General features: G+C 43.7%; 1 protein-coding gene across 7 annotated transcripts in view; it reads left to right on the forward strand.

Annotated features, from left to right (window-relative positions):
- Positions 1 to 24,367, forward strand: part of LOC5519403 (E3 ubiquitin-protein ligase rnf213-alpha-like) — a 64,923-nt gene that overhangs the window by 27,387 nt on the left and 13,169 nt on the right. For 6 of the 7 annotated variants that reach the window (XM_048731015.1, XM_048731011.1, XM_048731014.1 and 3 more), the window contains exons 37-70: positions 498 to 580; positions 683 to 816; positions 940 to 1,014; positions 1,590 to 1,951; positions 2,621 to 2,843; positions 3,046 to 3,401; positions 3,939 to 4,097; positions 4,321 to 4,486; positions 4,635 to 4,699; positions 5,442 to 5,571; positions 5,854 to 5,961; positions 6,442 to 6,527; positions 6,698 to 6,889; positions 7,500 to 7,638; positions 8,019 to 8,225; positions 9,104 to 9,240; positions 10,165 to 10,315; positions 10,918 to 11,119; positions 13,188 to 13,619; positions 13,804 to 14,071; positions 14,582 to 14,781; positions 15,199 to 15,392; positions 15,743 to 15,928; positions 16,512 to 16,726; positions 17,123 to 17,225; positions 17,700 to 17,800; positions 18,475 to 18,654; positions 19,316 to 19,558; positions 20,048 to 20,156; positions 20,713 to 21,150; positions 21,585 to 21,695; positions 21,831 to 21,926; positions 22,190 to 22,243; positions 22,621 to 22,827. In XM_048731015.1, the coding sequence (XP_048586972.1) occupies positions 498 to 580; positions 683 to 816; positions 940 to 1,014; positions 1,590 to 1,951; positions 2,621 to 2,843; positions 3,046 to 3,401; positions 3,939 to 4,097; positions 4,321 to 4,486; positions 4,635 to 4,699; positions 5,442 to 5,571; positions 5,854 to 5,961; positions 6,442 to 6,527; positions 6,698 to 6,889; positions 7,500 to 7,638; positions 8,019 to 8,225; positions 9,104 to 9,240; positions 10,165 to 10,315; positions 10,918 to 11,119; positions 13,188 to 13,619; positions 13,804 to 14,071; positions 14,582 to 14,781; positions 15,199 to 15,392; positions 15,743 to 15,928; positions 16,512 to 16,726; positions 17,123 to 17,225; positions 17,700 to 17,800; positions 18,475 to 18,654; positions 19,316 to 19,558; positions 20,048 to 20,156; positions 20,713 to 21,150; positions 21,585 to 21,695; positions 21,831 to 21,926; positions 22,190 to 22,243; positions 22,621 to 22,827 (6,112 nt within the window). The remainder of the gene's footprint in view (positions 1 to 497; positions 581 to 682; positions 817 to 939; positions 1,015 to 1,589; positions 1,952 to 2,620; positions 2,844 to 3,045; positions 3,402 to 3,938; positions 4,098 to 4,320; positions 4,487 to 4,634; positions 4,700 to 5,441; positions 5,572 to 5,853; positions 5,962 to 6,441; positions 6,528 to 6,697; positions 6,890 to 7,499; positions 7,639 to 8,018; positions 8,226 to 9,103; positions 9,241 to 10,164; positions 10,316 to 10,917; positions 11,120 to 13,187; positions 13,620 to 13,803; positions 14,072 to 14,581; positions 14,782 to 15,198; positions 15,393 to 15,742; positions 15,929 to 16,511; positions 16,727 to 17,122; positions 17,226 to 17,699; positions 17,801 to 18,474; positions 18,655 to 19,315; positions 19,559 to 20,047; positions 20,157 to 20,712; positions 21,151 to 21,584; positions 21,696 to 21,830; positions 21,927 to 22,189; positions 22,244 to 22,620; positions 22,828 to 24,367) is intronic. The other variant, XM_048731018.1, reaches the window with a different exon arrangement.

Consider the following 24,367-nt stretch of genomic DNA (forward strand, 5'->3'; position numbering starts at 1 on the left):
TTAAGCAACGACGACGGCGACTAAGGTGAGAACGTGATCCCCAAACCAGCTTTTATACTTTGCGCTCAATTTTAAACAAGTTTTGATACAATCCACTCGTTCATGTATTTCCAAAAAACTATAGTAAACCCTAGAATCTTATTTCTAACATAGCGAACAAGGATAGTCTAGTTGTCAGCGCACACGTTCCCGTCCTCGCTAGACCGTCGTTTGAAGGAAATAGGCGCTCGCGTTGCCGTTGTCGTTTCTTAAGGTCCCTATTATCTTTTAGCCTCTGTTCTAATAATCCTACATACTGTGTTTGATAAGGCATTGTTAATATTATTTTGGGGTTCTTTTGATCTTGTGTTTCTGGTGTCCTTTCGACTTTTTCTAATAATCGTCTTTTTTGTTATGGCCCAGTTTTTCCTGCGATTTAGTTTTTGATAAATTGTGTGTGCTGTGTTATAGTTTTGTGACGTTTTAGCGCCCCTAATGTGCATGTTTTCTATTCCTAGACACACCGACCAAATGATTCACAAACTCGAGTCAGCCGGCCTAGGCTATCACGTGACCTCTCAAGAAACGAAGGAGAAGCTAGGTAAATACTTCTCAGATTGACAGATGTGCAGTTAAAAAAAGACACCCCCCCACACACATACACCCCGGAGATTTCCCTTAATATGCGTTTTTTTATTTTCAGGTAAAATTCCTCTCCGTCACCTGGTCTATCGCGTGCACGCACTCCCGGCGAGCATGCGCCCGCTGGTGTGGGACTTCGGTCAGCTGAAACCGGAAATTGAGGAAATGTACATCCGGCAGATTGTTAAGCGTTACGTGAGTAGTAAAATGCTAGCATGATAGTGAGGCTCACAACTGTAATGTCACGTGATGGATTCTTGTACTTTAAGATTATCTAAAATGAAAAATCTAACCGTACCCATGATATTTTGGGCACAGATTGGAAGTCATCCCCTGGTGGATGCGATCTCCAAGGTGTTGGCGGCATCACAGCAGTACATGAGGGACCAGAAGGTGATAAACATATAAATGCATGAACTGTATCACGGGAAAAACTAAGACTACAATCCCCGCCAAAACATTTGACCCATTCCGCAAAATCGGTGCCCCGAATGGTTGCATACCTGTTAACCACTTGTCAAGCACATCCATTTCGTCCCTCCCCCCATACCAGTGCTGCTCACTTAGGCCTGGAACTCAGCCACCGCATACTAACGAGAGGCGCTCAACATTGGCACGGGGGGTTGGGGGGATCATTTATTTGTGTGGCACACGTGATTGCCAGACATGGGATTTTGTCAAGGTTTAGCTTTAGCGGTGAATGGGTCAACTAGTTTTGGCGCGGATTGTAGTATGTCAGTAGTATAGCGGGTAGGAAATTAGCCCATTTCTAATCGCCGTATATGAGAGCCTATAAGATGTTATACTTTTGAGATAATAAAGTCGTATTAATGTTTCTAACTTTTTCCCCTATCCTTTTACCGTATTCTCTCCGGCTCTCCAAAAATCTTTCATTTAACCATAGTCTGTCTGACTTTGACTTTGATCTTGATGGTGCTTTTTGCTCATAATCTCTCTGAACATTTCAGGACGAATGTAGTTTTGTGAGTCTTCGTGACATTGAGCGAGCCATGACCGTGATGCTTTGGTTCCGTCGGCACCATCAAGCCTTGCGGCCACAGAGGGAGCCCCAAAAAGATGATGATGATGATGAGGATGACAGCGATGATGATGATGATAATAGTGACCAATCAGACTCTGATTCTGATACCGATGACGAGGATGATGAGGACGAGATGGACTTGAACACGTGGTTGCTGGTCATGAGTCTTTGTGTGTGTTACCACGCTAAGCTACAGTCACGCAAGCCATACCGCTGTCACGTGGTGCGGAACTGTTCTGTGCCGCTAAACCTCAAAGGAGAAAGACAGATGGATAAAGCAATTAGAAAGTAAGACTTAACCGAGAAGACGTCATCCAAGATATATATTTATATGTACACACTTATTTAAAAAAAGGATTCCATGGGTCACATTTCTTCCGTGTGCAGGACAATGTAGATCAATCATACGATAATCCATTTGAGGTCATCCAAGTTTGTGAATAATTAGTACACATTAACGCATTCGCCCATTGCCGTTTGCACTGACAACGTTTGTTGAATTCTAGGATGAAATTTTCGCGCGCATATATATTACTTCCTTGAATGTTTTGTATTATTTGTACGGTACATGCAGCTGTGCTTTTATTTTCGTGCAATAAAAGACGACGACGAAGGGTAGGATGGGTAATAAACTGCGTTCAACCTTGACGCTCATTTCAAAGTAGTAGCAATAAATTACCGAAGCATAATGTTCAGAGATAGGAGTGCATTGCTGGTAGAGCTTTTAGGTATTTAAGGGTGCCTGTATCCCTTCAAGTAAATCAATTGTGTCTATTATATGCCGTAGGTCATTTGGGGTGAAAAAGGGGTTTTCACGTTGTGGTTAAGTAGAAAACGGTCGATGTGTACCAGACAGAACGCATTCTCGCATGCTGCTATATCATCATTGATCGTACCTTGTGTAACAAATAAATTCCTAGAAAGTAAACTCTTTCTAAGAACTTCGCTTTTGTCTAGGTGCCAGCGTGTCATGATCAGGGGACTCTCCCTCGGCCCGAACATCGCGCGGAACAAAGCGCTGACCGAGAACGTGTTCATGATGGTGGTGTGCATCGACCTGAGGATTCCTCTCTTCCTGGTAGGGAAGCCAGGAAGCTCGAAATCCCTGGCCAAGACAGTGGTTGCCGACAACATGCAAGGGGAATCATCCAGGTCAAGTCTATTCAAGAATTTCAAGCGAGTATGTATTTTTTGAATTTTATTTTGTTATAACGTTCTTAAGTTGGGTTTCTTAAATGTAGAAATTTCAAAACATTTCATGCTAATTTATAGCGTTGTGAGTGTTGCAATTATATTCCACCCTTGGCACAATCATATCTCATATCGTCCCCTTATAAACTCCTTCCCCCCTGACGGGATTCATGATATTCTCGCTTTTTCAGGCTCATATGGTCTCCTACCAGTGCAGTCCTCTCTCCACCCCTGACGGGATCGTCGCCACGTTTCGTCAATGTCGCCGTCTCCAGGAGAACAATCCAGGGGGACAGTTTGCCTCCGTAGTGGTTCTAGATGAGGTTGGGCTGGCGGAAGACTCCCCCCTGATGCCCCTCAAGACTCTGCACCCCCTGCTTGAAGATGGTGTGACGTCATCCGATGACGTAATCGACGCTGACGAGACGCCGACGCGCGTGGCGTTTGTCGGTATTTCCAATTGGTCGCTAGACCCAGCCAAAATGAACCGCGGGCTCATGCTGCTGAGGGATGAACCGAGCGAGGAGGAACTTGTGGACAGCGCCAGGTAAGCCCATAGTACAAGTCAGCATGTTAGGTCACGTGTCAAATCGCATTTTCCGGTCCACTACCTTTCCCTCATACAGACACGCGGCACTCTTAAACCCGTTTTCTCGTTTCGAACCTTTTCATGTCCCGGTAACAGTTGTGTAATTACAGGCGTCTTATAAGGTGTGGTGGTGAGGGGCACGCGTATCCCCACCCCCCGACCAGAACTAGTCTTACTAGGAAACTTTTCCAGCGGCTCTTTCGCGGGGCCCGAATGCCCGCAAAGTATGCTGGATCTTCAAGCATGCCCCCCGACCACTCAAAAGCGCTCTTTCTTTGCTTCCGCACCCCCGCTCCCTTAGTAAGTCACGTGGCTGCATTTTTATTGACGAAAGCCACACGTACCTACATAAATTGGAAATTGAAAAAAAAAACATTCATTCACTAAAAAAAATCATTTACTAAAAAAACATTCATGCAAACTGGAAAGAACCCTGAATGTTCTTTTATATTCCAAGATGCAAGTTCTTTGAGTATGATAATGTTTATTAAACAGGGGAATTTGTGCCGAAGACCCGACCGTGCAAAGACTCATCGCTCCACTGCTTGAAGATCTGGCTGCCGGATACTCTAAGCTGTACCGACACCAGAAAGGCTTTAAGTCGCTGCTTGAGTCCAAGAGAGACGAGTTTTTTGGCCTGCGTGACTTTTACAGGTAAATTAATGTTTTGAATAAATTGCGTTTTATCTATTTTGAGTTCGTAAACTATTAATTGCACTGACGCTTCATCGTGTAAGGCATCATGGTTTCAACGAGCATTATAAAGAGTTTACGAAAACTACATTGCATTTCACGATAGTAGTATGGTCACACATTGAATGTCCACACAAAAAAGGGTCACTCCCCATGCGCGCTCACTTCTATGCTCCACTTACAGCCTGGTGAAGATGATTTACAAGATGGCCGAGCAGAGCAGAGCTGAACCATCCTGGAACGACATCAAGCATGCGATTCTTAGAAACTTTGGCGGCTTGGACGAGATCGATGCTGTCAAGATATTCCAAGAACAATTGCGAAATTCAGTCCTTGATATCACGACAGATGTAAGTTAACTCAAACTTTAAATGTGCAATTAAGCCCTTTTACCATACCCACACTCGGTGTAAATGCCTGCGGGTGTGCGGGCAGGCTGATGTTTACATTATCCCAATACAATTGACTACCTCGCTGTTTTGTTGATTGGATTCTTAGGAGGCCTCGCCGGTGAATCCGATAGATTTAATCAAGGCGAGTCTGGACAGAAGAAATGCCATTGGGTGAGTGCTCGTAGAAGACTGGCAGTAAGCTAAAGTTGCCGATTGATCCACATTCTCCTAATGTTGCTAAAGCCAACTTAAAGCCGCATTGTCAACAGTTTACTTCCGGAGGTCCGACGGAAACCTCAAGCGTTAGAAGACAAAAGAATCTATTAAAATCCGAGATATTAAACAGGCCATCCGCTCTAAATTATCAATCATATCCTCAAAAAAACTTTCAATAAACACACTGCTTTTAATATTTTGAAATATTTTTCGCGTTTTCCGTTAAAGATTGTTACGTAATCGACCGGAAGTAAACTGGTGACAATGCGGCTTTAAGTTTATATCATCAACGCAATCATCGTGGTCATCGTCAAAATAATCATCGCTCCAATCATTTTTTCATCATCATCGCCACCATCATCTCTGCCATTACTTCCATAATCAAAATGATCATAACCACAATTACCAAAACCAGGGTCATTATCGTCATCATCATCACCATCGTAATAACTAGAGTCAATAAAATAACCATAGCCGCAATCATTTTCATCAGTATCATAATCATCACCACCGCCACTATCATCATCATCGTCATCATCACCATCTTCGTCATCGCCACCATGACCACTATCGTCACCATTACCATCATGATAAGTCATCACCATCATAATCACCACCATTATCATTATCATCACCATCATAATAACTATTCTCACCATTGTCGTCATCATGTTAATCAACATTTGTTTGTTCCCAGTGAGACACGCTACCTTCTTGTGCTGACTGAGAACTACTCCGCCCTGCCCATCGTGGAGAGTGAGCTCAAGGACGAGGAGTACGTGGTCATATTCGGCAGCAGCTTCCCCAAGGACCAGGAGTACACGCAGGTTAGCTCACAATGCAGTCATCTCTCCTTGTCAGGTTAGCTCACAATGCAGTCATCTCTCCTTGTCAGGGGCGAACTGCCTCAGTCCTCGTTATTTAACCCTTACATTTAATTAAGCGGTCCCGGAAACAAGGATATTTATGAAAAATTCCACTGTTTTTATTTTGTTTTGCTTATTTTTGTGTATGATAGTATTTTTAAAACGTTTGAATTACTTTAACCGTTATAATTTATTATTACAGCAGCTACATGCAGTTCTTACGGGCCTATTTTTGTGTTGTAGATTTGTCGAAATATCAATCAGATCAAGGTGTGCATGGAGACCGGCCGCACCGTGATCCTCCTAAACCTGGAGAGTCTTTACGAGAGCCTGTACGATGCACTCAATCAGGTACGATAATACCAAGACAACAGCCCGAAGACACTCCAACAATTCCACGACAGCACTACGATAGCACCACGACAACAATATGAAAACGCCATGACGCAACGAAAGTAACAAAAGTTTGTACGAGTGTTTGCACGGCTAAGTCTGGTACGGTAACACTACGACAACTACCCGGCGACACTCCGACAATACGGTGATTACACCACGAAAGCACTACCATAGCATGGAAACACTCCGATAAAATCACGGAGACACTACGATAAAATCACGGAGACACTACGATAAAATCACGGAGACACTACAACCTCATTACGCGTTACCAGTCTTTATGAGAGCTTGTCGGCAAGGTACGACAAAACCGCGATAACACCACGACAACAGACCGACGACAATTCGAGGATAACACTATATACGATAACCATGAAACTGGCTAGAACGCGGTATAAATTAAATTCTTACCCAACCCAATTTTAATTGTTTCAGTACTACGTGTACTGCGCGGATCAAAAGTACGTGGACTTGGGACTCGGAAGCCATCGCGTCAAGTGCAGGGTGGATGACACGTTCAGGTGAAAACAGTCTCTTCCTTGTATATTAAATATTTCTTTTATCAGCTTCATAACCAACGTCATCGTCATCAAAACACACTTTTCAAAAGCGACAAAATTATAGTTATATCCTGTGTCACGAGAAATGGAAAAAGTTTCACTTTCTCATGTGTAAACCTTTGTCTCGTTAGGTTGATTGTCATCGCCGAGAAAGACGTCGTCTACGAGAAGTTTCCTATTCCTCTCATTAACCGACTCGAGAAGCACTATCTCGTCACATCTAAAAGTCTGTCTGCGAAACAGACCGCGCTGGCAACCAGACTAAAAGCCTGGGTTGAGGATTTTGCGACCGTGCAATACCAGCGCCACGAGCAGAACAAACTGTAAGGGTCAACTCTTTAGAGTGTCTCGCGGGGGACTTAGCGCGGAGGGATTATGCAAAGTCGTCATTCAGGATGGATGATGCCTTGGGGGGATGGGTGGAGCAAACAAGAAAACATGGAAGGACGTAGTTGAGCAAAAGTGATACCTAAGGAGGGAGGGGTGGAGTTAAGTGAAGAGTTCTGTGAAAGCAATAACTCAGGAGGAAGTGTTGGGGGAAAAGCGATGCCGTTGAATAAAGGAGGAGCATTAGCATCCCTATGCCTGGTTCACACTAGTGACATAACGACATGGGCGTGCGCGCACACGGCATGGACATAATTAAATAAAAGAAAAAAACATGTTTTTTCTTATGTCGGTATGTCCATGTCGTTATGTAGGGCTTATGTCAAAATGTCGAACCATTCACACTTGAAAATACGAACATAAGAGTATTATTATTATAATCGACAACCTACATTATTTGATTAATCAAAATCGTTTAAGTTTAAACTACATTGCATTTAATATATCATGCCTGCTAATTATAAGATTTCAAACAATGCAAAAGTAGAAAATGTAATTCCTTTAAGGATTTTAAATATGTTTAAAATTTGGATTTTTTAATTTTAGGACGTTTAAGGTCGGTGACGTGTTCGTTGGTTTCCATGACGACACTGTAGCCTCGGTGGTGCTGCAAGTTTGTACGAAGCTTGGCGACGAGGACGCATGCGCACAGAGCGAAGACGAGGACAACGCGGTGGCAAATGCCGTAAGATATCAAAATTATTACTTATTTGAAACCTATAAAATAGAACATGTGAAGACAATTATTACTTATTTGAAACCTTTAAAATAGAACATGTGAAGACAATTTAAAACATAATTTACGGTTGATAACAAGTAAGAAAAGATGCTTTTTATAAAGGTTTGGTGCATTGAATACTGTAGTTACAGCATGAGCTTTTATGTTGTGTACAGCATTGATTGTAATAGTCGGCAAACATTTCTGACAAATGTTCGGTGTATATGAAAAAATATTAAGAACCAACTAAGAACCTAAAAGAACCCTTGAAAAATATTATACTCAGGTGTTTAAGGTACAGAAATATACAGAAATCTGTGATTGACATCTTCGTCTTTGATTGACAGGTCCTTGACAGGTGCAAATCTGTGCTTCTGCAGTGTGCCACTCCGGACGCCCTGGCCCGGTTGTTCCGGACAAATCTCCGAAACGAAGCTGATAAGCTGTGGTTGGAGTACTTTAGCGAGCAACCGCACACATGTCTGTCCAAACTGCTGGCCCACCTTATGGCAAGTGGACCGGATGTGACGTCATCTAATGGGATGCTAGTGCAGGTAAGAGTAATGAGCGTGGTTATTAGTTGTGCGCTCCTATGGTCCAGCTTGAAGTCTAGCTCAATCGTAGGCCCCCTTTTGTATTTTTGCGCCCTTAATCCGTTAGTCCAGCGGACACAGTGACTCTTAAAGGGTGGTTACTCAGTACAAGGGTGGTTACTCAGTACAAGGGTGGTTACTCAATACAAGGGTGTTTACTCGGTACAAGGGTGGTTACTCAGTACAAGGGTGGTTACTGGGTCATCGTTTGCTCCAGTTCTTAGTTTGAATACTGATGTTGAAGTTCAACCCTACCATGTAAGGTGTTGGGTCATCGTTTGCTCCAGTTCTTAGTTTGAATACTGATGTTGAAGTTCAACCCTACCATATAAGGCGTTGGGTCATCGTTTGCCCCAGTTCTTAGTTTGAATACTGATGTTAAAGTTCAACCCTACCATGTAACGTGTTGGGAAATCTTTTTTCTCCAATTCTTAGTGTGAATACTAAGGTTAAAGTTCAAACCTAGCTAATTAGTTTTGGTTATCTTGCGTTCAAATGGGCTGCTTTCCAGACGATTTGATTTAAGCTCGAAAGCGAGAATTTTGGCATGTTGGAGTTTGTTTACATCCATCTTGGTACCATTTTCATTTAGTTTTTCCAATTACTGCATTTTTACTGCCTTATTTAACCTGGTGTTTAGCCTCGTGGTCTATTGTAAAACGGACAGAACATTTAAAAACATCGCTAAGCTGCTGCAAATAAACCCCGACCAAAAAAAAAGCATCGCTTTCATTCTCAAATTTCATCCTCTCTAAAACAACCCATATTTACAAGAGCAAATGCCCAGGTTCAAATACCGCAGCCCTACCTAATCACATATTGGTTACCCTGTGTTCCAGGTATCTACTCATTCCAGGCTCCTCTCGGAGCACGATCTCCCCGCCGTCTGTGACGCGGTGCAGCTGAAGAGACGGGATGTGGAGTACCTCACGCTGCAGCAGTTCCAGACCGAGCAGCAGTTCTCAAAACGAATCAGGTGAAGGAAAGACACTGGTGCTAGTTGTAAATATATTTTTGTAGCAAACGGCTTCATTGCATTCTGATTGTATTTCCTTGGGCGCACAAATAACTAAATCTATCTCAACGCAAGCGTATTGTATTTACGCTTTTTCTGTCCTGTTACTCACACTTCATAAGCGCCAATGTAAGTTCTTGAATAGCCCCCTAGAGCATATTCTAATTTGGCTTTGCTGGCAAAACTTCTCTGACAAAACTTTCCGTGTAATGACTGGATTCTTTAGTTGGAGGGCTTCAGTGATACGAAGCAAAAACACGATTCAACTCTATTTGTGTTTGCCGATCAGACCAAATGAAACTGTTTCTTTAAACTCAGAACCACCTTCTATTTTTTTTTTTGTCCTTTTGTTTTGCGGCATTGGAGGTACTTGGGTACGTTTATCTCCAACAATATTCGTGTTTTTATAATGTTTTGCTGTCTTTCCAATAATGGCTCCCAATTAAAATCCTAAAAGCTATTACTACTTCAACTGGGTGTATTTACCTTCCTTTCGCTCCTGCGAGCTCTGTCCCTACGCGATTACGACCAAACGACGAGCTATGTAACCACCGCCTGGCAGATGGGTAACACGACCCCCAGCGGGGTGTTTTTTTTTTATCTTCCCACATAAAAAGCGCGCCGCTGGGGGTCGTGTTTCTCATTTACGCCGTCGTCGTTTTAAAGGTCGTTAGCGCGTAGGGACAGAGCTCGCTGGAGGAGCGAAACCAAGACAAATACAACCAGTTGAAGTAGGAATACATTGTTTATTCGGTACTAAAAAGCATTAGAAAACACCAACTAGAGGTCTATCGCAAATCCTGCATTTTGTTCTATAACTTTTTGTGTTTAGTTTTCATTCCAGATATCCAAGGTAGTTGTTCTATAACGTATAATACCTTGCAGGGAGTTCTTTGTTCACCTTGGTAACTATGAAGGGATGCTTATCGTCCAGTGCGACTCTGGCGATGAGAATTTTAACCTGATTGCCTGCGCCCGCCATGTCGTGATGGATCAGCGGTTCAAGCGCACAGAGATGCTCCAGGAGAAACTAAAGGCAAGTGGAAAGTTACGTGTAAATGTTTGGTGACGCTGAGCGGCGTATATGAAGAAAACAAGGAAAATAAATGGCTTGATATGTTGACCTGGTGTAAAAAGGAGGAGAAGAAAGTGGAGAAAAGAGAGGTAGAATGCTGAGTTGAGTGTGGCAAGGAAGAAGAGGAGAAAAAAAAGAGAAAAGGATAAAATACGTAAAGGAGAAAGATAAGGGGAAAATTTATAGGAAGTCTGGTAATTAGTGGTGGCTGACCTGGTGTAAAAAGGAGGAGCAGAAAGTGGAGAGGATAGTTAAAAATGAGAGGTGGAATGTTGAAAAGGATGAAAGAAGTAAGTAAGAAAGATTAGGGTAAAAAAAATTAAGGAAGCCTAGTAATTAGTGGAGGACGAGCTGGCGTAAAAAAGAGGGAAGTTGAGTAAGGATAATTAGAAGAGAGGGGTAGAATGTTGAGTGAAGCAAGGAAGAAGAGGAGAGAAAAAATTTACAGTGTTAAAAAGTAAAGGAGTAAGATAAAGGGGGAATATTAAGAGGAGCTGGCAATACAATATAAATACTAGTTCTTCTTACATTCGTATATGTTTCACACATTCTGTTTTCTATAGATCGCCCCTGATAAGATCGCTCCTCTTCATCTTGTGATCGTTGCTCAGCTTTCACGTGTTTCCGGTGGATGCAAACACTTTGTTGGGTTCCCGGGAGGCAAGTGGCAGTCCTACCACGTGGACGACCTTCGTCCGCCGACCAATGAGATTCCGCCAATTGAACGTTTGATTGACACCTGTATAAGCGACCTTCTGAGGCCTGGTATGATTGTAATGCGTGGTGCACACTAGTGACATAACGACATGGGCGCGCGCATTCGTATATGTTCGTATATTAAGCCCGACATTACATGACATAAAAGAAAAAAACACGTCTCGTCGTTATGTCGGGCTTATGTCTTTATGTTGAACCATTCACACTTGAACATATGAACATAAGAGTGTGCGCGCCATATCGTTATGTCTCTAGTGTGCACCAGGCATAAATTCAATTATAAACACGCTTCACATGTTTCGTATTTGCGTAACCAAGTGTTTTTCCTTTCCGATTCGCGACTGGTTTATGGTGACGGAAGCCATTTCGCAGCCGACGGAAGCAGACAAGATATGCATGCGCACATACGCACTGAATCAACAACAACGCAGAGCTAAGAAACAATTCGAATTTCTATCAATTGCTGACTTTGTGTTTATCGGTATTTTCTCGGTGACAGTAGCTAAGAAGGCGATCCTCTTTGATGATCATTTGGCTGTGGTCGATCTGTGACAGATGCAGAATTGGAAAAAGTCAAAAGTCATGATTGACGTCCACCAAAACATAGCTGTGACTTGAAAACGAAAGGCACAGTGTGCACGTGTGACTCGAAAACAAAAGGCACAGTGTGCACGTGTGACTGAAAACGAGTGAAAAACTCAAATCATCATCTTCACATGCGAACAATTTCAGTATAGATATAGAGATATGGGATATACAAATAGATATGTAGAGATATGGATATCATATCTCAATTGTAGACTAGTAAAACAGAAAAGTCCATAAACTTCTGTAGAATGTAGTATTTTTTTACGCGAATGAAATGCTCTTGATGGTGTCACCAATGGCATCCTTGGAACGGGCACGATAATCCTTACCGGGAAAAAACAATGTTTCAGTCAGAACGTGGTTCTACTTTGAATTCTCAAATCAGCCCAGTTGTTGTTGTTGTATTAGGGTGATTTAGATCCACGACGACGGCAAGAAGACGCCGCCTCGCGCACGTTCTATTGCGCGCGCACGCTATTCTTGCCGGCGTCGCGTCCTGTTCAGGACGGCATTTCATGCTTTTTCACGTCCTCTTCAGGCGCCCGTTTCTCGAAACACCCGACAATTCTCGGGCCCGAAAACTTTATTTTTGCATTTTTGCCCAAAATTTCGCACGTTTTCCTTTTTGATAACCGCTTTCATGTTTTAGAACAGTTTGAACTTCCTCTTGGTTCATATTCCAAATGATTACGCTCAATATTTTCGAAGTTTTGCTGGAGCCAGAAAGTTACCCGAAAAGTCTCGGTGACTGCGAGGTCCCGAGAACTTTCTTAATATATGAGCCATGTGAATTTCAGGCCCGAGAAGTTCGGGAAAGATCAAAATCTTTAAATCTATAAAGAGAATCATCCTTTACATGAATCTTTGTGGTAAATACGATGATAAGCTTTTCAAATTTAAGGAATAAATCGTTTTCGTGCCCGAGAATTCTCGGGTGTTTTGAAAAACCAGCCCCAGGACAAGACGCCGGTAAAAATTAGCGTGCGCGCGCAATCGGACGTGCGCGAGGCGGAGTCCTCTTGCCGGCGTCGTGAATCTAAATCACCCTATTTTATTCCCGGAGGATACTCCGATATCAAACAGAAAGGAATCATCGTCGGAATTTTTTTTAAACAACCCTAAAAGTGGGCGTGGTCTGGTTATATTTTAATCCTAAAAGATACTAAAGTGGTTATGCATGAATTTACCCCCTAAAAGATACCTCAAGCAAACGTAAAATAATTTGTTATAAATACGTTCATTTAAAACTGACTTTAATTGAAGATAGACACGTTTTAACCCTCCTTCATGAGTTACAGGCTTGATGGGCAATGGCTATAATAGCATCCCAAAAGATACCGAGTTAAATCTGGGCATTCTCATTTTCACACCCCTAGAAGATAACAAAAGCTCCAAATTTACACCCTAAAAGATACAACGATGATCCCCGTCCGATGGATATAGCGAGTACCCCCCAAGATTTTACCCTCGCTGTCCTCGTCGCTCGTGAAGGAGTTTTTACTTGCACTGAGTTTGATATTTTTTACAGATGTCTCTCAACAAGACGACGGAGTTCCAATGGAGACCGACGAAACAACACAGGCACTCACCGTCACCTCTCCAGAAGAGGCTCAAGCTTCAAACCTTGGGGAACTCCCTATGGAAACTGATGAAACAAAAGAACCACTTTCTGTGTCGTCCGTAGAAATCTCCATGGAAACTGATATAGCCGAAGAAATAACTGCAACCACAAGTCCACAAGCAGTTGCCATGGTAACACCTAACAAGACAACCTCACCCCAAATGCAGACGCCATCACAACCCAAGAGCGTAAATTCACAAGCGGTTGCGTTACTTCGCAGAAGTGTGCACGCTGCTGCTGGTCGCCTTGACGACAGTCACGTGATGTCTAGTCGAGGCACACATCGAGTTGAAATTATGCTTAGACTGCTACCAGACGACTTCGCCGAGTGTTCACCAGGTATGTGCGTTTCGTGTGAACGTCCTTGTATGTGTCACCAGGTGTGTACGTGTCGCGTGAGCGACATGTATTCGTGTTTTCCAGGTGTGCACATGTGTGAGCGTGTATGTATATGTGTTCACCAGTTCTTTACGTCTCTTGTGAGCGTGCCAGTTCAATCTTAACTCCCTTGCTTCCCTGGCAGATTCCTTGATGTTTGCTCGTGCGCTCAATGAGAAGATCTACAAGCTGGTGTTACAGCGCGAGACTAAACGGCAGGCGCACTTGGCGAAGACCTGGATGCAGGCAGTGGCCCTGTCGGGGACAAATATGCACGAGAGGGGCACTTTCCGTAAGGCGCTACAGCACAGGGTCTCTAGCGAGGTGGTCCCTTACCTGTCCAAGGTCCTTGCTTACGCCGACAGAGACAGCAACTTGGATCTTTTGGTGGACAGTGAAGCGTGGATCAAAAGGTGCATTAATAAGTTACGTCATCTAATTACGTCATCTAGTTACGTCATCTAGTTTACGCATAGCTTTCTAAGTTTCCCGTGAATCACCCTTAAAGAGCTCTAAGATTCTTTCAATATATCAAGAGGATTACCGAGATGAATGTGTGAAACCGCATAGCTGGCTATATTTGATTATGTCCAATCATTTTGTGTCTTATATTACTTGTACAGACTATTGCTGGCCATCTTTGATTATGTCCAATCATTTTGTGTCTTATATTTCTTGTACAGACTATGGCTGGCTATATTTGCTGATGTCCAATCATTTTGTGTCTTATATTTCTTGTACAGACTATGGCTGGCTATATTTGCTGATGTCCAATCTTTTTGTGTCTTATATTTCTTGTACAGACTATGGCTGGCCATCTTTGCTTATGTCCAATCGTTTTGTGTCTTATATTTCTTGTACAGACTATGGCTGGCCATCTTTGCTTATGTCCAATCATGTTGTGTCTTATATTTCTTGTACAGACTATGGCTGGCTATATTTGGCAATGAGCGCGTCAGCGAGCTGTACTGTGACGTCTCCACCATCTCCTATTCCAGTACCGCGCGTGAGCCCGTCCCAGTCTCCGGACGGGGAGGCCATCACTTCCGCTGTCGCTTCCCTTTCTCCTGGCTCATCCGGGACTTTGTGGAAGACCTGGAACGCGGGACCTCCGATTCATCAGGTTATTTATTTATTTTATTTATTACGCTTCGTCAACTTCATCGACTACATACTACAAACAGGTGAAATCAGACAAAGTTAAACATGAAAAACTGGTTACACGCAGTTTTTGATCAGTCATGCGTAGATGGTTCTGTTTCGATTTGTGAGATAATTTTCTTGGAACATGTTTGAGATTGCTGACCTTGACCTTGAAGGGGAAAAGACAGGTTGGAATCCTGAAGGGGCGGGATGAAAATTGCTGTTTGGAAAACCTGAATTGGATGATTATCGTGTTTTATTCCGTTACTTAAAGCCACATTGTCACCAGTTTTACTACCTATCGATTACGTAACAATCTCCGATGATTTTTAACGGAAAGCGCGAATAATGGCAACCAGGGTGCGGTCGCTAATAGTTTTCTGCACACGTTTCGTAGCTTCTCAATGGACAAGGTCCGATACCACAGAGGAGGAGAGGTTACGCAGGTTGATTGACAGTACAGAGCTCGGTCACGTGATTGCAGATTTCAGAAGGGAGGGGATTGAGAGGAAAGCAATTGCTCGTTACCTGCACGATTTGGTGCACATGGTGTATAGGCCGTCCACAGATCAACATGACCAGGAAATCCAGGTAGTCATAAAAATCTAAACAAATGTGATGTATGTTTTAGTATGGAAATAATACGCTTGAATGCCTCTGAGAGTCCATCCACCCTACAACGAAAACGGCTGCTAAGAGCATAAGCTATACATGGATAACCATAGTCATGACAAGTTCATTTGAATTAGATCCAAGTCTCACCCAAGTCGGATTCTGCTTCTTTTATTCTTAAATGGACGCGAGTATCAAACTGGCTTTTGTTAGCGATTCATATACGGTCAAATGGATAGTTTTGGACAATTCGTGGGCTCCCAATGGTTGTATCGATCATATATTGCAGGGGCGTAAATGTTAAAAGATACCAAATTGGGTTCGTTCAGATTGTTTGCAATGTGATCGAGAAGCAAGCAAGGATTCGTGAGGCAGAAGCAGAGACTCTGGACCTAGCGACAGTTCATGTTGCGTACAGACATATTCAACGGAGACTGGACAACTTAAGCGAGTTGCTGCACATACAACCGGGTGTCCTGAGAAATCTTCAGCGAGCAGATGAGGGCGCGGAGATGGTTAGTGGTGTGTTGTTGTCTCATATACAACTGTTGTAAAAGAAAATGTCAAATGGCAAAACCCAATTGTCAAATGACAGATCAACTATCGAAAAAGGCCATTATATCGTCATATTTCTACTGAAAAGAAGGAAAACATGATGTAAATCATGCATCTAGTTTACTTATTATTTTTATTCTTGCAAATGATACCTTACACTAGCGGTCGGTACGTGAAATGTGTCTTGTCTTTTCACTGGCAACGTTTTTATGTGTTTACGACTATCCCATGTACTTTCGATCGCGAACTGTTATTTGACGGCTGGCATTTTTTATTTGTTCTGCCTTTTTTCATGCAGTGATACCTTTTTTTAACAGCTTCTGTATAAAGTCCTAAACTATTTGCTTTTCGGCACTAAACTCCTGTACTTAGGTGACACTGTTAAGGCGTCAACCTTTATTGAGCGGCCACCTGTTTCGCTCTCGAGAGTGGTCGCTTTATACAGGTTACACAGGTCAATGTTGCTGTCGATCTCGAAGGTGGTCAATTGATAGAGTTACCACGGTAGTGGACGTTACCAACCAGTGAAGCGTTCTATTTCAGATGCTGGATGCGGTCGCGCTGCAGACGTGCCTGGAAGGCCTCGTGCCTAGTGTCCAGGACCTCCAAGACCATGACGGTGTTTCTCGCTGGTGCGCCAGGGTAACTTGCCTTAGACAAACTGTGGAAACCATGACGAGCAAGGAAAACTTTGACAAGACAGACGAGAAAAGTGGAGGCTACGGGGAAAGGACTCAAAACATCATTAAACACTGCTGGTGAGAATTACGTATACAGTCGTTTTTCGCGTAATCGCGAAGCCGGTTCACGACAACGTTTTGTCAAACGACTGTAACTTGAGGTGGTTTCCAGTACGATAACGACAGAAAAAAATGGAAAACATGTGCAACATTGACACATGTCCATTGTGTCTGATACTTTTTAGCCGCTTTTCTCCAAACTACAACGTGAAGTGTTAGGGTTTCACGAGAACGTATGTTTATGACAAAAATAAGACCGTATTCTTATAAAATCCTAAATAACTGTATTGAACTAATCAAAAGGCATACTCTCGGTCACGTTCTCCTTGTCGTTGTCGTCGTTGAGATGTTCTCTAATCTATAGTCTTGACAACATGGTTGAGTAACGGACAATATTTGATTATTACTTTGCAGGTCATTGTGGCAGAGGGCCTCAATCGTCCGGCTATTTGTTGAGCACGTGACTAGTCCCGATGACCACGCCGTCAACTCAGCTAACTTGCAAAAGTTGTGGAAGGTGCGTTTATTTCATGAAACCTTCATGACGTTGAATTGGGAATACCGTTGAAGTCTCCACGGCGTTTAAGTCTTCACGGACATAATACGAAAACGTAAATTTTGTTTCCCCATATATTAACTATGAAATATTATGATGAACCTCCTCTCCTACCTCCTAACAATAATCTTGGTACAATCGGGGAATGCTCCACAAACCGCCACCAAAACTTAATGATCGAGAAGAGTCAGGAGAATCTTTATGCGAATGCCTTTGTCCAAGCGCAAAAGCGTCCAGCTTTTGCTATATAGAGAAAAAAAGGGACCCATGGTTACTGGGGATAACTAGGATGATTTATGGATAATAAACGAGGGGAATCAAAGGTAAGTGGGACTTGCTGGTTGCGCGTGGAAGAGGGTGAGGGAGATCATTCTAAATCTAAAGTAACACCAATGGGCGCATGCTGAAAGGCTTTTAACGAGGGTTTGCTTCTAGATTCTCGGCGATGAGACAGATATGATGGCAAACGAGGCTCTTGAGGCACTCGAGAGGTTCCTGAAGGATTGCAGCCAGGAATTTTGTCGTCGACATAATTGGTAAGCTGTTAAAAAAGGCTTTAAAATGCCACACAAAACAGAAAGAATAAAATCCTGTATGTCATTCTTCATAGTTGATTTTCTGCTCCTTGTTTTATCGCATATCATGCAGTGTTAGCTTTTTGTTTCAGTGCTCAGCCTTCCTTGTGCCTTTCCTCGACTTATTATTAAAACTAAAGCACTGGTGTAAAGGGGCAACGCTTTTTTTTGTTTCAAATATCCGTGGGCCACAGTTTACTCAACCCTCCGTCATTACAGAGGAGAAAGCTATCCTAAAGAATCCGATATGAACCTTTATAGTTTCCCTAATAGTCTGCTTTATTATATTGAAAGAATCATAGATTTTCTCACCTAAGCGTAGCCCACGAGAAACATAGGTCAACTAGATGCGCCACTGTTGTTAAGTTCCTTCCGTAGGCATCTCGAGTGTTTTTTGTAATTTTTCAGTGTTTTTATGAATTGGGGTTCCTGTGGCGAGTTGAACCGGAACCGGAAGCCGTAAGAGCTAAGGGGTGCTTTTTTTGCTCTAGCCCAGGACCCCACTCTTTCTTGAACTCACCACAGGAAGCCCGAAATCGAAAAAAAACGTCTTTTCTTCCCAAATCACTCGAGACTCCTGCGAAGGAGGCTACCCTTTCCTAACGCCCCGGTAACTGTTGTCTGTTGCCGAGTAGGGCCGAAGAGTTGACCTGCCCCATCTGTTTGCGTGAATGCCGCGTTCCGTCCTCTACGCCATGTCATCACCTCACGTGCCTCGAATGTGCTCGGAGATGGTTCAATGAACAGAGCGGGTGCCCTGTGTGCAGACAGCATGTCCCGGATGGCTATGAACCAGCGGAAGACCAGGAGAGAATGTATGTAGCACATATAATGTACATGCAAACGGAAAGTAGCGAAGAGAAGGTATAATGACCGTGTGTGGCAGTCGGATGTGTTAAACAAGCCGTGTATAGTAGTATATCAATGTAACACCTATGTGACACATTCAATTATCACACTATGCAAGCATGTGGCTCAAGACACATGTGTTAACAAGCCGTGTAGTATATGAATGTAACACCTATAAAACACAGTTATCACAGTATGCAAACATGCAAAAAGGTGAAATGACCGTTTGTGGCATAAGCCACATGTGTTAACAAGCCGTGTAGTATATGAATGTTACACCTATAAAACACTCAATTATCACACTATGCAAGAATGCAAAAAGGTGAAATGACCGTTTGTGGCATAAGCCACATGTGTTAACAAGCCGTGTAGTATACGTATGTAACACCTATAAAACACAGTTATCACACTATGTAAGCATTTAAAAAGGTGAAATGACCGTGTGCTTGCTGCGTGATGGAGCTGCTGAATGGAGGTTGGTTGAATAAAGCATTTCAGTGCAAAGCGAATATTTTGGGGTTTATTATAGTGATCGCTTAAAAAGAGTTTGTATGTTTGCAGACTCACCTTGCGTTTGTAAGTCTTGGATATTAGTGACCAGTTTCTTTTTGCGGGACCTTTTTACAGGGAGATTTTGGCACTCGTCAAGGGATTTCGTCACTCTTGCAACTCGTTCTTCATGGATGTCGTGTCGATGTTCTGTTTTGGTTATTCGCCATGCGGAACACTTCAACAAGGCGCGTTCCAGACGCTGATGGGTTATGCAACTAGTGAGCGTTCAACAAAGAGTTTCTCTCCATTCCCTGATTACGGCATTGATATCAACCCTGTGGTGCGATCATTTTTACTCCAACAACTTCTTAAGTCAAGGTAATAATCCCATCTTGCTGGTACTGAAATAACTAGGTGAATACTCGAACAGAATCTACATTGCAGCGTTACTACAATACCTATACACTGATTTTTTTATCGACTTTCTTCTATTGGTCGCAAAAACCTGACCTTACCGACGTCCTGGGTGGGACCAAATCCAGTGAACACCCTGAAGTGTGCATTAATGTAATGGTTTTCTAAGGTTATTTCCCAGTCCCCACATTTACTTTACGTTTTTCTGACTCTTGAGTCATTTTATACTGACATCCGGTACCTGTGATTCTTCCAAAATCTGCGATACTTGCTTGCAAACCCTGTGATACTTACTTCCGGTTCCCTTGATACTTACTTCCGGTTCCTGTGATACTTACATCCGGTTCCTGAGATACTTCCAAATCCTGCGATACTTCAGAACCCTTTGATACTTCCGGTTCCTGTGATACTTTCTTTTTCTGGTGTACTTACTTCCGGTTCCTGTTTATATAGTGACACAAAGGCGAAGGAGTTATTGGCAGAGTTCGTCTCCAGTGCCGAAGAGCGAGTCGGTCTGGAGAATGTGATGGAGGTGTTTGTGCTATGCATCCAGTGTATCGAGGTAACGCATTCTACCCGTATCATTGTCATTATATCATGTGCCTTTAGTAAGTTGTCACACTTTGCTGTCACGCTACCCTTACTATTGCCTTTAGTAATTAGTCACACTTTGTTGTCACGCTACCTTAAATAGTGCCTTCAGTAAATAATCATACTTTGCTGTCACGCTACCTTAAATAGTGCCTTTAGTAAATAGTCACACTTTGCTGTCACGCTACCCTAAATAGTGCCTTCAGTAAATAGTCCACACTTTGCTGTCACGCTACCCTAAATAGTGCCTTTAGTAAATAGTCACACTTTGCTGTCACGCTACCTTAAATAGTGCCTTTAGTAAATAGTCACACTTTGCTGTCACGCTACCCTAAATAGTGCCTTTAGTAAATATTCCACACTTTGCTGTCACGCAATCCTAACTAGTGCCTTTAGAAAGAAGTCGCACTTTGCTTTCAGGTGATCCAGTGTCTTGGGTGATCGTTACAGTAAACTCCCTATAGAGCATCCTCTAGAATCAATAATCGCTCATTTTGTCTCCAAGAGTAACGCCCTTTTCGTCTCAGGACGCACGGTACAGTGACTTCGTCCGACGCACCGCAGAGTTCCCTCTTGAGAACAAGATCGGCTTGACGGAGCGTGCCCTCCGTCAGATGCCCGTCAAGCCTTTTAGCGAGCCAGCACCTGGCCACCCCAATGTGAACGTCCCTACACTCCAAGCCATTGCGGTGACCCGATTCGCGCTGACACAAACAGCGGAGTTCATCCACCAGCGCCACACATGTGGGACGCGAGAGTGGGAGACTGCTGGAGTAGTGAACGCCCTAAATGGTCTGCTTAAAGAGGTCAAGAAGGTCTGCATGAACGGCGTATACCAGACTCCGCGCCTGTTTCTACTGAAGCAGCTCGCTAACCGGTTTGGTGTGGACGCCTTGAAGGAGTTAGCGAGTACTGGTGGGCTTGGGTGGATTCTGCCTCCTCGGGATACTGCGGCTCCGCGTGAGGTAAGGGTGGGAGACAATTGTTTATTTCGCAGTGGCTAAATGCTCCACTTTCGGGGAAGGTCCCGATTTGACTAAATACCCGCCCCTTTCAATTGAATCAAATAGCCCAGTAAGTAAAAAGCATCTTATATTTCTTGATACAGGGCAAACGACTCTGAATTGAATTTTGTTGTCGGAATTGATTTTTTTCCGTTGTCTGTGTACACTAATCTGTTACAATAGATGTCGACAGCTCTCAATATACGAAAAAAACACGGTAAATTGTCAGCCTTTGTGTTTCTCGAATGATACATGTTTCATGTTTTTTTCCCGTTATACAGGTCTATCAAGCTCTAAATATTCACCGCTTCGTGATTTTATATACGTTATGACAGGATTTGCGTTAAGTTCTATCCGGCTTCACAGGCTCCCTTTTTCTATATCCCGGTTTTCAGGCTACACCAGACCGCTTTCTGGTATATGGACACAACTACCAGGGTCTTCGAGAAGCTATAGCACGTGCAGCGGTATCTAGTGACGTCACTGAAGTCGCTCAGAGCCTGCAGGTACGATGCCAGCGGTTTAGCTCTCCCACTAACAGTTGCTATATCTATAATAAGTCGGACTTATAAGTTATATGCGGCGGCCAACTTGTGCTCGAGGTTAATGAGCATGTTTTAGTTTTTTCCTATTCCCTACAGGGCCTGGTTACTCAAGGTGACCCTTTTACCGAAGTCATGATGTCGCTAGCATTACTACAGGCTGTTACCGCTGACCAGCAACGTATTTCGCCAAATGTTAGTACATTAAATTGTTTGCTTTTTGTAAGTACTATTTGTTGGCGTAAAAGCATACTGCTGTCAAGCATAATGTGATAATCATCATGTTTCGGTAGCATAAGCATCGGTAGTTAGTAGAAAGCCTCTGCGACTTATTTGTGCCGCAATAAAATATATACGAGATGTACGTTTTAGTACATCGATTTGCTGACTGGGAGGATGTTTATAGCAAAATAATGACTACAATAGTGTGAGCTAATCTAATGTTTCCATCTTTGAAGAGTATGCAAGTCCTGAATGATTTTATCTTGGCGTCACGACAAATCCGGGAACAGGTAAGAAGTATTGTCACCAACGACGACATCGTTATTACGATAATCATACGTATGTCTACAATCTTCCAATTTCCTCTATCTTTATCAATTTTAAGTTATCACATCAAGTTATAATAATAATACTAATAATAATAATAATAATAATAATGATGATGATGATGATGATGATGATGATGATGATGATGATGATGATGATGATGATGATGATGATGATGATGATGATGATGATGATGATGATGATGATGATGATGATGATGATGATGATGATGATGATGATGATGATGATGATGATGATGATGATGATCATAATAATAATAATAATAGCAGGATCGTCATCAACATGAGTGTTATCACTATCGATCTCTTTGCTGTTGCAGCCTCGCCGTTTAGCGCTAGAACTGGTCTCAGACGTCACGCAAGAAAGTCACAGTGTCGTCTCCCTGATGGTTATGAGTGGAAGTACTCCGCGTGACAGGTCGATTGCAGGGATTGTGTTACATCTCGCAGCCGTGCTTTCAGCTCATGATGAACAGACTCTTGCTCACCCATTGGTCGCCCTAGCACGCAACCCCATCGCAATGGCGGTAAGTGAACACTCGTACGTGACCCCACCGTAATGGCGGTAAATGAACACTCGCACGCAACCCCAACACAATGGCGGTAAGTGAACACTCGTACGCGACCCCACCGTAATGGTGGTAAATGAACACTCGCACGCAACCCCAACACAATGGCGGTAAGTGAACACTCGTACGTGACCCCACCGTAATGGCGGTAAATGAACACTCGCACGCAACCCCAACACAATGGCGGTAGGTGAACACTCGTACGCAACCCCAACACAATGGCGGTAAGTGAACACTCGTACGCGACCACACCGTAATGGCGGTAGGTGAACACTCGTACGCGACCCCACCGTAATGGCGGTAGGTGAACACTCGCACGCAACCCCAACACAATGGCGGTAAGTGAACACTCGTACGCGACCCCACCGTAATGGCGGTAAATGAACACTCGCACGCAACCCCAACACAATGGCGGTAAGTGAACACTCGTACGCAACCCCAACATAATGGCAGTAAGTGAACACTCGTACGTGACCCCACCGTAATGGCGGTAAATGAACACTCGCACGCAACCCCAACACAATGGCGGTAGGTGAACACTCGTACGCAACCCCAACACAATGGCGGTAAGTGAACACTCGTACGCGACCACACCGTAATGGCGGTAGGTGAACACTCGTACGCGACCCCACCGTAATGGCGGTAAGTGAACACTCGCACGCAACCCCAACACAATGGCGGTAAGTGGACACTCGTACGCGACCACACCGTAATGGCGGTAAGTGAACACTCGCACGCAACCCCAACACAATGGCGGTAAGTGGACACTCGTACGCGACCCCACCGTAATGGCGGTAAATGAACACTCGCACGCAACCCCAACACAATGGCGGTAAGTGAACACTCGTACGCAACCCCAACATAATGGCAGTAAGTGAACACTCGTACGTGACCCCACCGTAATGGCGGTAAATGAACACTCGCACGCAACCCCAACACAATGGCGGTAGGTGAACACTCGTACGCAACCCCAACACAATGGCGGTAAGTGAACACTCGTACGCGACCACACCGTAATGGCGGTAGGTGAACACTCGTACGCGACCCCACCGTAATGGCGGTAGGTGAACACTCGCACGCAACCCCAACACAATGGCGGTAAGTGAACACTCGTACGTGACCCCAACACAATGGCGGTAAGTGAACACTCGTACGCGACCACACCGTAATGGCGGTAAGTGAACACTCGCACGCAACCCCAACACAATGGCGGTAAATGAACACTCGTACGTGACCCCAACACAATGGCGGTAAGTGAACACTTGTACGCGACCCCAACACAATGGCGGTAAGTGAACACTCGTACGTGACCCCACCGTAATGGCGGTAAATGAACACTCGCACGCAACCCCAACACAATGGCGGTAAGTGAACACTCGTACGTGACCCCACCGTAATGGCGGTAAGTGAACACTCGTACGCGACCCCACCGTAATGGCGGTAAATGAACACTCGCACGCAACCCCAACACAATGGCGGTAAGTGAACACTCGTACGT

The sequence above is a fragment of the Nematostella vectensis genome, chromosome 8 (genome assembly GCF_932526225.1).
Source record: "Nematostella vectensis chromosome 8, jaNemVect1.1, whole genome shotgun sequence".
Lineage (NCBI taxonomy): Eukaryota > Metazoa > Cnidaria > Anthozoa > Actiniaria > Edwardsiidae > Nematostella > Nematostella vectensis.